At 49.5% G+C, this 16,008-nt stretch overlaps 1 protein-coding gene across 1 annotated transcript in view; it reads left to right on the top strand.

The window, feature by feature from the left end:
• Nucleotides 1-16,008, top strand: part of LOC144123944 (uncharacterized) — a 129,328-nt gene that overhangs the window by 42,409 nt on the left and 70,911 nt on the right. Inside the window, exon 4 of the mRNA XM_077656653.1 lies at nt 1,380-1,488. Within this exon, the coding sequence (XP_077512779.1) occupies nt 1,380-1,488 (109 nt within the window). The remainder of the gene's footprint in view (nt 1-1,379; nt 1,489-16,008) is intronic.

Here is a 16,008-nt window from a genome sequence, read left to right as displayed (position 1 = left end):
TCTAAAAATTTCCACGATTGCCTTTCTTTTTTTTTTCTTCCCCGGAAGGTAACGGCCAACACTTTCTGTTCTAAAGCTGGACCTGAGCAGAAGGCCTCCTCTTCAACTAGAAAACTGAAGAAGAGACAGGCGGCTTTCAACGCATCCGATTTTTGTAGTGGAGGGCTGTGTCGGAGTCGCGAAGGAAGGGCTGTTGCCCGTGAGCATGGTCAGGAAGGCTGAAAAATACGGCAGCATGTGGCCATTCTGCGACTGCTGGTTTTTGACCAAAATGGCTATGTAACCTCTGCCACTCGCATTTTCACACCTTTGAGCCGCGGGAGCTGCTCAACCGTTTATGTTGAGAAGCAAAAGTCTCCACGACAGTTGCATTTTGCCCAATTTTCCAGCCTTCTGACCCCTGGTTGCTGTGAGCCACTGAACGAATGAGTGTGCTTATTAAAAGGGAATATCCTGTTTCGATAACAGACCAATGTTGACTTCACACATGGTTTCAGTCTTCCTTTTAGGCGTTTTGGCAAGGTATTTACCGCAGATGGATGACATTTCTAAATTACTGCACCCTTGTACTCTGCGTATGTTTATCTTGGGGTGACTGCTGCTACCAATTGCACGGAATATGATGCAGAGGGCACTGGAAAATTGAGACAAAGGCACACAGCAAATATCAGCGAAAGCTTCAATTCTCTGGTTTAGCACACGGGGTTTTGTGCACGGCTGTGGTTTCGGAGTGCCGAAGACACTGCGATGTGCCTTATTCGTTGTATCTTGGCACTGGTCGTGTCGTCCACTGCTCAACAGCAAAGCCTAACATAGCAAGCTACTGAAACCTTCAAAATCAGTAGCTACAAGCAACAGTCAGGTACACATCTCGGAGGTCACGCAGCCAGTTGCCACTGCCATGCTGCCGCTAACATGAATGAGCTAGAGCCTCCCCCGCTCTCCGGTCCGGTCATCCTGCCGTTTTTACCCTCTCCACATATCCTCCTTAGAGGCAGTTGAGCCTCCCGTTTGCACAGGCTGCCTAGTTGTGGTGGCACATAGATATAGCCCGCAACAGAGCCCGCCGCATGGTTTACATAGACTCTGATAGTGTGTGGGCGGACCATGTCGCACTTTCCGAATGATATAGAAGTTCAGATTAATAAAATCTGAATTCACGTGCTTTCACTGTACATATATGATGAAAGGTGCTGGTGAAGTGCCTAACATGTTTCAGCATTTAGCAGAGACACTAGTGATGGATATGTGTGAATGTTGCTTGGATAAAAAGTCACTTTGCAAACCGGATGGGCTGGCTGGTCATTTAGTTGGCCTGTTGCCACGTGCAGTGCTTCTAGTAGTAATAATGTGTGGCTCCCACACTGGTTTCTCTGCAGGAGATAGCGGCAAGGTCATGTACGTCTCCATGCGCTGATCCAATGGCCTGGGCCCAGGCCACTTTCCTGGCCCACAACGCGGCCGTGGCGGCACATACAGCAGGACCAGGTGATGCTCATTTGCAGTAGCCATGGTGGTTGGGTGCACTGCAGGTTTAGTGTATGCGCTGGCGCTGTCTGTTTGCTTTGCATGTGGTCTCCGGATGTGGTTGATATAGACTCAGTGACACAAAATCGCGTAGTCAGTTTCACTTGCAGCGAGTGCTTCCCTCACCAAAAACGGTTCCTTTGGGGCTTGCGTTTCATGGTGGGGTGTCACGGAATGTGTTGAATGCAGAAAACAATACTGTGTAGAAAAACAGATTGGAGGTTGTGCAGTTCTAGCTCAATTGATTTGATCTGCGCACCGATTACAGACACACATGTGCATCACATTCCACAGCCTGTGAGCCACACAGCAGTCCACATGCGAGGCATTTATAGACATAGACCAGGTACATGGTCACATCATTGCATGAGGGAAACTTATGGGCTGTCGTAGGAAACAATAAGCGCATCACTTGTTCATATTGTCACCACTCGGTAAAACCCCGAGGATAAAAACGGTTTACTGGTCAACCAGACAGAGTCCCTGCGCATTTGCAGCTTCTTCCTCTTTTAGCATTGCGCTCGTAGATCCAGTCGTCATCTTTTGCGTCTTCTTGCATGCGGCACTTGCCCCCCTCCTCAGGAAGCATCGTCTCGGTGATAAGAAAAGGAAGTAGGAGGTCAAGATCGGTCCGAGTAGTATGGCTTCATACATACAACATGGACGGCGTCGACTTGTTGCTGGCGTTGTTTGGATGTCGATAACCCGTCTGGCACCACCTCATACTTTACGTCGGCGAAACGTCTCAGCACAACATAGGGCCCGAAGTATCGCCGTAATAATTTTTCGGAGAGCCCACGGCGGCGAATAGGCGTCCAGACCCACCCCTTGTCGCCAGGTTCATATATGACGCGTCTGTGGCGAAGATTGTAGCGTCGTGCATCATACTCCGCTGAGTTCTGATGTGCACACGCGCTAGTCGGCGAGCTTCCTCTGCGCGCTGTGCGAGTTCTTGCATGCGGCAATATGATGCCTTCCTTTTCGATGAAATGTGCTTCTAGCAATTTGTGTGGGATACTTAAAACCCCCTATATTTTTAATGTTTCTTCCAAAATTCATGCATTTTAGCATTTTTTGTAAAATTGTGTGTTAGTGGTATCATTTTATTTTTTGATTATATTGTGTTTGTGGACACAGCATAAGTAATGGAATGATGGAAATTTGATGAATTTAATTGTCTGAGTTCTCTTGAAAGCCAGAACCTGGTAACGAATGAAGTTCTGTCTATGTCTTGACATGCTTGCGCCCCCATCTGCTCAAGCCAGCTAGTGCTTCAAATGCCGTGGCTCTGGTGGTAACATGCCCACAAGCTTGTTTGGGAAGAGTCACGACATTGGCACCTGTCAAAACAGTGTTGCCATATTCATACATTATAACACCAGTTGTTTCCTTAAAGGAGCCATGACAACCTATTTTCACGCATACCCTGTTTATCGCATTTAATTCTCAAATTGTTAAATTAAAATTCCCCCAAGTTTCAGTTGATTCTGTGCGGTAAACGTTTTTAAAACGAATTTTTTCCATTTCTTCTGCGAACTGCTTGCTGGTCTGGCAACCTCTGATCACTGACGTCAGAGGGACATACCCGCCCCGCGTCGTTTGCTGCGCGCTGTTGAGGTGGTTGCATGCACACCGTAGACGGCGGCAGCTCGAAAAGTTATCCTTTTTTAGCTTATCGAAATAAAATGCATTTTCCGTGTTTTCTTTCTCAGAAGCCTTCAGCGTAGTACGCGAGCTGAGTGATCCTTAAGAAAGCGGACTTGCTCGTGGCGCCCGTTTTGTGATTGTTGAGGAAAGAGAAATCGATGCACCCCTTTTTTATTATTTACGCTGTGAAACATGTTAGTTTTATGTTATGAGTATGGTCTCTTTTGCGCAATCAAGTGCTCCCGTATGTGAAAAGCGGCACGTGCCGTGCATGCCTTTGCCGTTGTGCGCCGTGAAAGCCGCGGCGCTTTGTCGCTGGCTACCAATTTCTTGTCCGCTATTCATTGGTTCGATAATTAAACAAGTTATCACAAGGTGGCACTAGAATAACCTTGACGCACGAAAGGAGCAGAGAAAAGTGCCGAATGAGACGACTTCCCCGTTGTATGTGTGCATTTGTAAGTTGAACATACATCCCCTTTGGCTCGTAGAACCGTTTTGCAGGAAGCAAGCCGCTTGCAAAACCCTACGCGACTCGAATGCTTTCACTGCCCGCACCGATGAATAGTCGCCGTCGTCTAAATGAGTGCTTGAAAATAATAGTACATCATTTAGCGTTTACTGTGCGTGCACATTGTGACCTAGGAATGCGACGATCACGACAACTGTAGCCCCGCACTGGGGTTGTAGGTAGAGCGATGTAGGTAGAGTTCGCTTTGAGGGCACTCTGGCCAAGACTACTCTCTACAGCTATTTTCAGGCTCTAACACTTGAGAATTCGCTGTCCGCAATAGCCGAAATCGCACACGCGAATCGCACTCGCTAGGCCTCGTCACGAATGGGGCCAGCGGTCCGCCATCCGAGCTGAAATTCAAGCATCTGGGAAGAGTTCCCCGCTGATTAGTAAGACAGTGTGAAGATATGAAGTGCGGCCGCTTGTTTCGCTTTTTTTGATAAGGGTAAGGTACACAAGCGCAGTTTTTCGGGCCGTCTATTCACCGGGAGTGCAGCTTTCGCTCGGCTGCGCAAGCCCAGGCGACGGCGACGAGGGGCACCGTCGTGCGGCGTTTTCTGCCCGTGTCGCTCAATTGCCTCGCCGATAGGTTCTATGCGCAGGCACCGAATGAAAGCACCTCTTCGCTGGTGGACGCACATCGCGTATGTAGCCGTGGTTAGCATCAGGTTGAATAAGTTTTAAAATTCTTAAGTTTATACAGTTAAAACTCGATTTAACGAAGTTGAGGGGAGCCGTGAATTATTTCGTTATATCGAGAACTTCGTTAAATTGAATGAGGCATTTCTTGGGCACATAATTCAGTACATTCGATTACAGTAAAACCTCGTTAAAACGTACCCGCTTAAACAGTACTTTCGTTTTAAAAGTAGTAAAGTCAAGTCCCCGACTGAGCACCCATTGAACATAATGCATTTTGCATCCGCATAAACCGTACCAGCTTATCGCGGTCGTATCGGTTAGCACGTACCATTTTCACTTTTCGTCGCACTCGCGCGTGACGAATTCACGCCGGTAGCACCGACCCAAAGGACGGTTCGGCTAGCGGCGCAACAATCTTCCCTAAATACCGCCGACGGGATGGCAAGCCACACAGCTAATGACAAATTGGCGCCAAAGTTGGTAATCATACAACTAGCGCAATCTTTGGGGGTCCGTATGGTCATCGTCATGACCCCCCGCGCTACTTTGGAGTGGGTAGCGCCAACACCACGACCGGCGCCGCTAGCGCGTATGAAGAGAAACAACAAAAATTCTTACTCGACAAGAAAGGCCCGAGGGGACTACAAATTTATTTTCCGCCAAAGAAGTCGGTGATCTTTGCCTGCGTGTGCTTTGTGAGCAACGGCCACACCGATTTCTCGTAGGTCTGAATTGCGTCCAGCGCGTCTTCCGTCCCCTTGTGTGCGCCGGCAATATGTCGCAGCAGATCGAGAGCATCCATCACCTGACCTGGTGTCGGCACGGGAGCTTCGGTAGCGTCTTCAGCCGTCACTCCCTCCACGCTTCCTACAAGCCGCAACATATCGGCATCAGTCAAAACTTCCGTTGTGACTGCGTTTGCGCCGGCGTTCACGTAGTCTGAGAAACTTACGCCTGTGGGCACTTCATCCACTGAGCGAAGGTGTTCCCAGGCATCTTCATCCTCGTGCACGGCGCTCGCGCAGTCCGGACCAGCTTCGGCAGTTTCAGAGCCTAGTGTACCGAAACCGGCAGTCCTGAAGCAGTTGACAATTATCGACGGCCTCAATGCTCTCCAAGCCGCCGCCACCATCTCAACCGCCATAAAAATATCTATTTTCGTCTCGCGCTTCAGCTCCAGGTTGAGGAGAACTCTGTCGACGACTCGACGCTTGTATGCGCACTTCACGCTATTAATTATCCCTTGATCCAAGGGCTGAACCACGGACGTTGCGTTTGGGGGGAAGTAGCGGAGCTCCACGCTGGTCAGCTTGACCTCTGCAACGTAGTGGGCCGTGCAGTTATCCAGCAACAGGCACACTTTCCTTTTCTGGCGACACATGTCGCTGTCAAATTCCTTCAGCCATGTAGCGAAAATGGCACGCGAAATCCACGCCTTTGAATTGGCAACATACTTCACAGGAAGCTTTCTGGTGCCTTTAAAACAGCGCGGCCTCGCACTCTTTCCGATGACAAGCGGGTCTCGTTTGTCGGAGCCGTCCATGTTGACGCACAGCAAAAGAGTCAGCCTTTGTTTGCTGTGTTTGCCGCCGTGGCACGCCTGCCCCTTCAGGGCGAGTGTTTTTTTAGGCAGCATTTGGTAGAATAGACCGCTCTTGTCGGCGTTGTAGACGTCGCTGGGGGCATATTTTCCCAGAATGTCGGGCACGTTTTCAGACTGCCAGTCGCCGACTACAGCCATGCTTACGCTGCTCGCTTTACCGCTAAGCACTTTCCCGACGATGCCGTGTCGTTGTTTGAAGCGCGACAGGCAGCCGGGACTTGCCTTGAACTCGTTGTCGCCCAGCAAGCACGCGAAAGAGCGAGCTTTTTGTTGGAGCAGGTCTCCACTCACGGGAATACTATTCTTCGCCCGCAAATCCATAAACCAGGCGAAGAGGGCCTCTTCCATTTTGCTTTGAGGAGTGGTCTTCAGCGTTTTTTTGCGCGAGAGATTCCCCGACGAAGTGGCGCGGAGGATGTCATCTTTCCCTTTCAATATTGTGGAGAGAGTACTCGCTGGAATGCCATGTGATGCAGCCACGTCACATTTCTTCTGTCCACTTGTCACAGCACGAATTATGTCCGCTTTCTCGTCCAGGGTAAGCCTTTTTCGTTTCTTGCAGGGCTCCATCTGCTAGTCAGGAGGGTTAGCAGCGCGCTTGCTCGCACACACCACGTCCGCGTTCACGATATAGCAAGGCTAGACTGATGGAGGCCTAACAAGCTGAGCTTGACAAAGACGTGCGTTCAAAGGCACAGGGAAATCCGCACAAGAGCGAACACAGAGCACAACACACAAACACACACAAAAAAAAACACGCGAACTGCAACAGCGCCATCTATGAAATGTGGCACGAAACTTTTTTACTGCTGGCGCCATCTCGTGAGCTCGACTCAAAATTAAAACTCGGTTTGCGCCGCGCAGTTTGAAAAAAAGCGACGGGATGAAGATGCTCCGCGCTGTTACCGCTGACTCGCAATCAATAAATTTTGGGGTGCTGTCTACAAAATAGACCAAAAATTAACACTTTTTCACCTTTATTTCTCGAAAAAAGGTTCGTTAAATCGGGACAGATCACGGAATCGGTTTCGTTATTTCGGGTTAGTCAAAGCATTGAACCCTATGGGCGTCTGAGGGGGAATTAGGATACCTTCGTTAAATCGAGATTTTCGTTAAATCGGGTTTCGTTAAATCGAGTTTTGACTGTAGAATGTCATACCAACTAGTCCGCTCTTCTGGTCCCCACTAAGTTCACTTTTTACACTACTGCGATACGGGGTCGTTGATCGTTCTGGCGTTGTCGTTGGTCTAGCTTGACAGACCAGTGCGTCAGTGATGGCATTTTTCATACCGACCAGCCAACTGACCGCCGACTGCCGTCCCATCGGCCTAGTGTAACCAGACCCTATACCTATACCGGAGAATAACTGCGTTACTATTATTAACGCTTTTGCGGCGCCAGTCACTCATATATGGGGGAGGACTGCTACTTCGATCATCTGCTGAATTACGGGGGCAAGACACCTGGCTGCGCACATTGCAGCGACGAGAGCAGACGACGTTGCTCCGTGTATGGCCTGGTGACGTCGCGATAGCATTCAATATGGCGGTCGCTGCCAGTGGGAGGAGTTTCCCGTTCTCAGTTTCGATTGCATTTTTCGGAATATAGAGTGCGTCCAGGGCAGCCAAATTTCAGAAACTGAATCATAAGCTCTTGTATTAGTTACTGAAGCACAAAACTGCAATATGAAGAACGACCATGTCATGGCCCCTTCAAATTGTCTGTTTCAGGAAGCACTTCGCATTATATTTGTAACCAAGCTACAAATGTCGCATGAGCTTTTTTGTCACTGTTCTCTAAGGTGTTGTACAGCTCGGTAATTCGGACTCGATTAATTTGAACTGACGGTTAATTCGAACTGATGCTGGGGTCCCAGCACAGCCTTGTGCATTTCAGTGGGGCAAAACCTCCGTAATTCGAAGATGTCGGTATTCACAACAGTTACCGTAAAAACCCGCGTATAATACGAACCCGAATATAATACGAGGTGAAATTTTAGAGACGCGAAATAGAAAAAAAAATTTATCCGCGTATAATACGAGTGAGGTAAACCAGGTAAGCACGAAGAAAGGCATTTATTACAATTGGACACCGCACTTCAATCGCTCTCATCCTCGACAGCGCTTTCTTCGGAGATTTCCTTGTCCGACAAATCTTCCCACAGGCACTCATCTTCTGTGCCATCGAGGGCGTTTGATATGCCACACTTTTTGAAAGACCGACGCACAAGGTCCGCAGGAATGCTTGCCCACGCGTCCGCAATCCACTTGCACAGCATGGCTGGCGATGCCCACTTCAGCCGTCCAGTCGGCGTCACTGCAGGCTCACCTGAGCGCATCCACTCAGCGTAGCACCGCTTGACCGCGTCCTTGAAAGGCTTGTTTACGCAAACGTCAAGTGGCTGCAGCTGGGAAGTCATTCCGCCTGGGATGACGACAAGTTCAGTGCCGCAATCGCGTAACTCTCTTGACCGAGTCGGCCAAATGGCAGCGAAACGCGTCCAGCACGAGGATCGACGGGAAGGACAATAGTGTACCGGGCCGCCTACACCACACGGACTTCACCCAGTCAAGGACAAGACCCTCGTTCATCCAACCTTTCTTGTGGCATCTCACGATAACATTCTTTGGCAGCTCCTCACCTTTGGGCATTGTTTTGCATTTGAACACGACATAGGGTGGGAGCTGTGCACGATAGCATGACCGTAACCCGCGTCTTCTCGTTGCCGGTAGACCGGACGCAAACTTGTTTGGAACCCTTCTCGTGCACTGTGAGGGGTGATGGCATGTCCAGATAAACTCGCGTTTGGTCAGCGTTGCCTGTTTGCCCTAGCTGAAAGTTCTTGGACTTCCGTAAAGAAATAATGTGGCGCTGAAAAGCCACCAGCAGCTCTTCAAACGATTCGGGCAGTTTTTGGGAAATCGACGTTTGCCGCCGTAACGAAAAGCCAGCACGGCACATGTAGCGGTATATCCAGTGCTTGCTCGCTTTGAACGCGGTGCTTGGAATACCTTTTTCTCTAGCAAGCTCCCTAGCTTTTACCTGCATGAGCTCGACGCTCACAGGTAGATGTGCGGCTCGCTGTTCTCTTATGAACTCCGTCAGGGCCAGTTCAATTTCTGGGTATGACCCATTCTTCGAGCCGCGAAAGCTTCTTCACGTTCCGCTGCATGCAAAAAGTGCTTCCTTCTGTCGTCGCCATCCGCGGATGCTTCCCTCGGTGACGCCGAACTGCCTCCCGGCTGCACTGTTGCCGATGTTCTCGGCAACTAAAATAGCCTTTCTCTTGAAAGCAGCCGAATACTGTTTTCGTGGCCCTGACATCGTGCTCCTCCACGGCAGAAAAAAAGAACCTTCCCTTCGCGAAGCGTGGTTTATGCGTCGGCGCGTACGCTGTCAGGAAGGCCACGCTAGCCCTAGCCACGCCGTCACGGGTAACGAAGCCAAGCCGTAGCAACAAATCAATAACAAAGCCAAGCCGTAGCCACGTGGCAATAACAAAACCAAAACTTCGAGCAAAACTGAAATTTTTGTTCGGATCCGCAAATAATACGAGGCGGAAATTTGAGGTGCTAATTATTGGAAAAAAACCTCGTACTCTACGCGGGTTTTTACGGTAATTCGAATTAGTAGCCCCTGGCTGGTCTGTTTCGGATGCGCTCGATACTTGCTGCATCGCCAAAGGATTGTGCTCTTTGTACTCCTTAAGCATATTTATGTGAAAAACTTTGCTCTTTTGCCCCAGCTCCACAAGGTAATCCACGTCGTTTTTGCGTTTAGGGACATTGTATGGACCTTTCCACTGCATGAAAAGCTTGTTGGAGTCTGTGGGCAGAAAAATCAGAACCTTGTACCCGGACTTAACCTTTTGGGGTGACTCTCCCCGTCATAGTATGTTTTCTGCTTCTGGCTTGCTTTCTGCAGTTTCTCATGAGCAAGTTTCCATGTGTCTTCCAGGCGGTTTCTGAGGTCGATGAGATAGGTGTACGTTGAGCAACTTTCTCCATCGATATTCTGATTTGTCCTGAGCTCCTTGAGTACTGTCAGTGGCCCTCAAACATGGCATCTATAGATCAATTGGAACGGGGAAAACCCAAGACTAACCTGTGGAACTTCACGGTAAGTGAAGAGCAACAGTGCCAAATACCTATCCCATGACCGAGGCTTTTCTTGGCACATTCTCTTAAGCATTGTCTTCAAAGTTCCATTAAATTTCTCCACGAGGCCATTCGCCATCACGTGATAAGGTGACTTCTTGAGCAGCTTGATGGAGAGAAGTCAGCTGACTTCCTTCATGAGGTCGGAGGTAAACATGGCCCCATGCTCAGTCACAATTTCCTTTTGGATACCAATGCGGGAAAACATTTCGGCTAGCGCTTCCGCAACGTGCACATGGCAGGAAGCGCGACGGCGTCAGGATAACGTGTAAAAAAATCCATCAGCGTGAGCATATATCAGTTGCCTTTATCGGACTTGGGTGAGAAAGGCCCGATGAGGTCGATGGCAACATGCTCGAAATGAGTAGTGATCAGTGGCATGTTGCCGAGTGGTGCAATGCCAACCTTGCCCTTTGGTGTTGTTCTTTGGCATTTATCACACGACTTAACGAATCGGGCGACATCTTCGTGTAGGTGAGGCCAATAAAAATCCTCTGGTACACGATCGGTCGTTCGTTGTATTTTTTGGTGCCCGGCCATAATGCTTTCATGGGCTCTGTGTAGAATTGGCGACCTGAACGCAAGGGGTACAACAACCTGTTCGAAATTCCTGCCAGTCGACATGGAGTAATGCCGGTAAAGAATATTTCCTTCTTCACGGAAGAAGTATTTATGACTCTTACTGGATATAAACTCCTTACTGATTTTAGGAAAGAGCCATTTGAGTGTTGCATCCTTCCGCTGCTCTTCAGCTAACTGGTATTTTCAGCTAACAGCACTGGATTCGTGGCACGTGCAACGGGGATAACATGTCCTCTTGTGTCTTGGCCATGGCGTTAACACAACGCTCCGATTTTACCGGCATTAGGTGTTCCTGGGGAACTGGTGCCGCGTCATGCTAACACGTGCGTTCATCCAGCCTGGGTTCGGGTCGTGTGGTTCCCTGACACCTGGGATGTTTCCGAGCACGAGGTCGTACAAGGGGCATTTCATGGAAAGTGCTGTCACCTCGCCAGAGTAGTATTGCGTATGCACTTGCACTTGCACTCTTGCCTCAGCTAATTGGGTGACGGTACCGTCAAGGAGATATTGTGTCCCTGTGCGTCCTGTCACGCAGTTCTTTGGAACCAAACTCCGGCCGATAACGACAGCATTACTGCCCTTGTCTTGAAGAACGCGAACGAGTTTTGTCGTCGCTAATCATTCCGCACCTCGCATCCTACCCGTTGTAGGCTGAAGCACGTTCCCCATGTTTTGGTCATGACCACTAGGAACGGAGCTTTTTTGTTTTACATGTTTTGGCTGTTTAGTGCTGGCAGGCGGGGCAGGTGGGAGAGCACGAGTAAGACGGGAAGCAGCACTCTGCTCTTTCTTCGGGTGCCGACTTCTGCAATTCTCCGTCCGGTGCCCGATCTTGCCGCAAGAATTGCATATGGGTACCTCTTTAGTGGAGCTGTGACAGTCGGAAGCCCGATGCCCTGGACGATTGCTTAGCATGCACACCTGAATTGTGCCTTCTTCAGCGGGTCGACAGAGAGCTTACTGGGTTCTTTCGCTACATCAGGGACTTTGCTGGGATTAGAAAAGTTGTGCGCTTCCTGGAAGCAATCAGCTGTGTCGGCCAGCCCATCAAGTGTCTTGCACTCTCGCTCCTTCAAGAAGATAACGAGCTTCGGATGGCAACATCGGAGGAACTGCTCAGCAATCATATGGTTGCGCAGGTCTTCGAATGTCTTGGTAACATTTGCCGTTTCAATCCGATGGTCGAAGTAACCAGAAAGCCTGGCTGCTAACTGTTTCCCTGTCTCACCATCCTGAGCTCAAACCCTCCGAAATTTGCCATTGTAACCCTGAGCAGGGAATCTAAATTGCTGCTGGAGCGCATTCTTTATTTTTTGATAATCTGCCGACTCAGTGGCAGTCATTCGACCGATCACAGTTAACGCCTCGCCTGTGAGGCACATGCTTACGGCCAAAGCCCATTTATCTTGAGTCCAGTCCTGTCCCATTGCTACAGGCTCAAAACGCTGAACGTATGCATGCAAATCATCGTGCCGCTGACCGTACAACTGTAACAGTTTTTGTGGGTTGAGAGAAATGTCATGGTTTGATGCTGGAAGGGTTTCGACATGATCAGTCTCATTACTGCAAGTTTATTCTTGGAATCTGAGTTTCAATTCCAGAATCTCGTTCTCTCTCGCAGTGGCTGCCTGACTTTCCTCTCTTTCTGCAGCCTGCTCTGCCCTCTGCGCTGCACGTTCATTGTCTACCCACTCCCTCAGCTCAGCACCCTAGAAACCCAGTTGCGCGCCCAACGTGGCTAAATGCTCTAGGTCCATCGTCGCTCAAGCTTAGCGCTTTGCGTGAATATGGGGCTGTTACTTGGCCCTCTCACTGAAGAATCCTGGCAGGCTCACCATATTCTGATGTAGTTAAGGGTCCAGGTCCGTTCAGGAGCTCTGGGCAATAAAGAGGTCGCATTCAGCATCGAAGCACTGTTTTTCTTCGGCAAGGAGGACAAAATTCGGCATATCTAGCCCACTAGCACGCTAACACACACACACATACACTACGGGGCACTTAAAGCAGCCTAGAGGGGTTCGACAAGAGGAACACCAATGTCCTACTGTGGGTTCCGGTGCGTGCTGCTCCGTTGTGCTGCCACCATGTGCTGCAGGTAGATGACTGTCGACGTTGGTTGTCGGCGACGAGTGGTCACTGGGGAAGGTATCCACAGGCAATCGGCTCGCGGTAACGTCCTGGATACCAGGAGGCCGGTATCAGCAGGTAGCCAGGTGGCAGAAAGAGCCTGGCCAACGGCAGACCTGCATCAGCAGGCAGGAGTGCATCTGTGGGCCGCCTGGCTGCCGGTAAGCTGGCATCAGCAGGCAGGTGCTTGTTGGTAGGCTGCCTGGCCATGGAAAAGCAGGCATGAGTCTGCAGCAGGGTACTGTGGTGCTGTGCGGGCAGCCAGACTCTGAACCTCGGTACCCGACCGGTGCAGGCTAGCTGGCCTTGGGGAGAACGCCGAGCTCCAAAAAGAACTTCCTGCCACTCAGCGACACACTGCCACGACTATCTCAAAGCCTAGCTCTGACATTCGATCCTGCATGTACACTGGCTCGCAGCGCACGCGGCCACACTTTCTCATTGTCAGCCTGGAACCACACAGTGGCATAATCCACATCATCACAGTGATGTCACGTGATGTGTGATGTCTCGCTTGTTCAGTCATTGCAAGTCATGTCACGCCTCAGGTATGCTTGCCATGACAGACGTGACATGAGATGGCGACACCTCCAGACGACCCGACGAGCTCCTCATTCTCTCATGGAAAAGAGAAAAACAAGCTGCATCCACGGGGTGAGGTGTGCACTTGGCTGGCGGTGCTTGCACACCGGAGCATGCCCCACATCACTTTATTGCAGTGATTGCATACTTGATTACACTGCTCAGACACAGTTAGGTTATCGTTGCCACGAATATTGTCAGTTGTGACTGAACATTCTAATAGAGCAGAAATTCGAGCCTGTTGGTAGGTCATGATGATGTGTTGGTAGCGCGAAGACACAAGGACACAGCAGAGAAGTGTATGGGACGAGTGCAAACTTTCAAAACATTTATTGAAGTACGCAGTACCTCACAGGAGCCGTCACGCATGCGCAATTCCTCATTCGTAAGAATGGTGAAAATAAACTTAAAGGGCAAGAGTAGTGGGATGGGTGGAGACAATGAATAGATAACAGATTGTTAAGAAATCAGAAAACGCTGCTCTTTCTGAGTCACAAGTACTGAGGGTGTGCCGAGACATCTGCCACTCTGAGCGATTTTTACCACTTGAAACAGCTCACGTTCGAGCTTTCTTTCGTGCCGACCTATTATAGAAGTGTTTGTCAGCAGAGGGTGGCATTTGCAGTCCTTACAAGGAGGCGATAGATTGGAGCCGTAACCGTTACCTAGGGAATCGTCATGCTCCCTTAATTGGTCGTTTAGACAGCGGCCCGTCCGACCGATGTAGACTTGACCACAGCTCAGTGGGATAGTATAAACAACACCTTCTTCCTCTTTTTTTTCTCTCTTTAATTTAACCTCTCCCGCAATGCTTACCGTCAGTATTTATCTCCCACATTCTCATCGCCACGCAGAGTAGCATGCCAGCGAGGCTAAATTCTATGCCTTCCAATAAAGAGCTCTCTCTCTCTCTCACCTTCGTTGCACAGAACAAAACTTTCTGCATGATTTTTACAGCGCCCATATTTCTTTTGGCCCTTGCCTGTCACCATGCGACAAAGCATCGATATTCTGCACGGCGCGTTAAAAACGACATCGACTTCGAATTTTGCTCCAATTCTCTTGAGATTACGGGACACATGATGCATGTACGTCGTGACAATGACGCTTCTTTTCTTTTCCTCTTCTGTACGCCTTTGCGAAAGTCTTTTTATCTTTTTTGTCGACGTTTCCGCCACGGCGATAATCACGTCAAGAGGGTATCCAGAATTTTCTAGGCGCTTGACTTGGGTGCTGAAACTTTCGTTTGTCTTGTGATGACACGATTTCAAGAGTGCGGCATGAAGGCATGACATGGCTATCCCTCTTTTTACTAGCTTTGAATGGGCTGAGACAAAAGGAAGCAAAGACATCTTAGTACGCAGCGCATACGTCCAGCATACATGCCCAGGGTCATTGAAATAAAAACGAATATCTAAAAACTGCAGTGACTCAAGTTGAGGTAGTTCAAGGGTAAAATTAAGGCTCGCAGAACAACAATTAAAAACATGTAAAATTGAGGTTGCCAGGACGTGTAAACAGTATCCCGGGCCCCTCAGGGGGGTGTCTGCAGCTTGCAGGCGTTGGTGAGTGGTGACACCACGGGTTCCCGAGCATCCGCAAGCTAGGACATCCCCGCAGGGCGATGATGGTGAACAGTGCATCACCACGGAGCCGAGCACCCGCGCTTCGCCGTGCGTGGCATTGCTGTGTTCGGGGAAAAGGGGATCTTGGCGGTTGAGCCGATGCCGAGCGTTTGGACCTTTAAGGCCCCTCGGCGGAGGCAACGCACCACTTTGGCCCAGCTTCCTGTAGACGGCACCTCCGGCCTGACCCGAACGGGGGAAATCGGCAGTCGCCTTTTCCTATCCTCCCCTCTATCTTTCACTTTCCTACCCCTTTCTCACAAGTCTCCTGTCTCCTACTCACTTCTAGTTTCTTCCTTTTTTCCTGGCGGCGAGGGATAACCTTGTGTGGCCAACCACCCTGAGTTGCGTCATATTGGGTTATAGTTGAGGTGTACAGCTGGCGTGGGCAGGACTTGCTTGCAAGTTCCTGTCCCGTTCCCAAGTTGGGCTCCATGGTGGGTGGCTGGCACCGTATCCAAAAAACACATTTATTCTATGGCTAACGTTCTCTCAGCAACTGATCGCCCTAACAAGAGAGGGAGTACCGATGTAACTCAGAATTTCATTAAAAAAAGAAACAAAGTTTCCCTAAGTTTGAAGTGATTCATAGTGAGCAAACTGATAAATCTGCTAGAATAATCCCCCTTTTCATTGTAGAAAAATGATTGACGGGCGCCTTGGGCTTTGGCTATAAGTTTACGAAAATGGCTAGTGGAGACCTCTTACTGGAACTCCAAGAAAGCGTCCAACAGTCAAAACTTTCCAACATTGTGTCTATAGGTGACATCCCTGTATCGATATCTGCCCACCGATCCCTCAGTACAGTCCGTGGTGTAATTTCAGAGAATGATTTTCTCTACCTCACTGAAGAAGAAATCAAAGAAGTTCTTGCTGAACAAAACGTCGTTGATGTCCACGGGATAAAAATAAGATAAGAGGGCAAAGAAATCCCAACAAAGCACCTAGTCTTGACATTTGCACATAGTACTCTCCCAGACTCAAATGAAGTGGGTTATCTA

The sequence above is a fragment of the Amblyomma americanum genome, chromosome 1, assembly GCF_052857255.1.
Source record: "Amblyomma americanum isolate KBUSLIRL-KWMA chromosome 1, ASM5285725v1, whole genome shotgun sequence".
Taxonomy (NCBI): domain Eukaryota; kingdom Metazoa; phylum Arthropoda; class Arachnida; order Ixodida; family Ixodidae; genus Amblyomma; species Amblyomma americanum.
The sequence above is the reverse complement of the archived record's forward strand: the minus strand, read 5'-3'. Positions and strand labels throughout refer to the sequence as shown.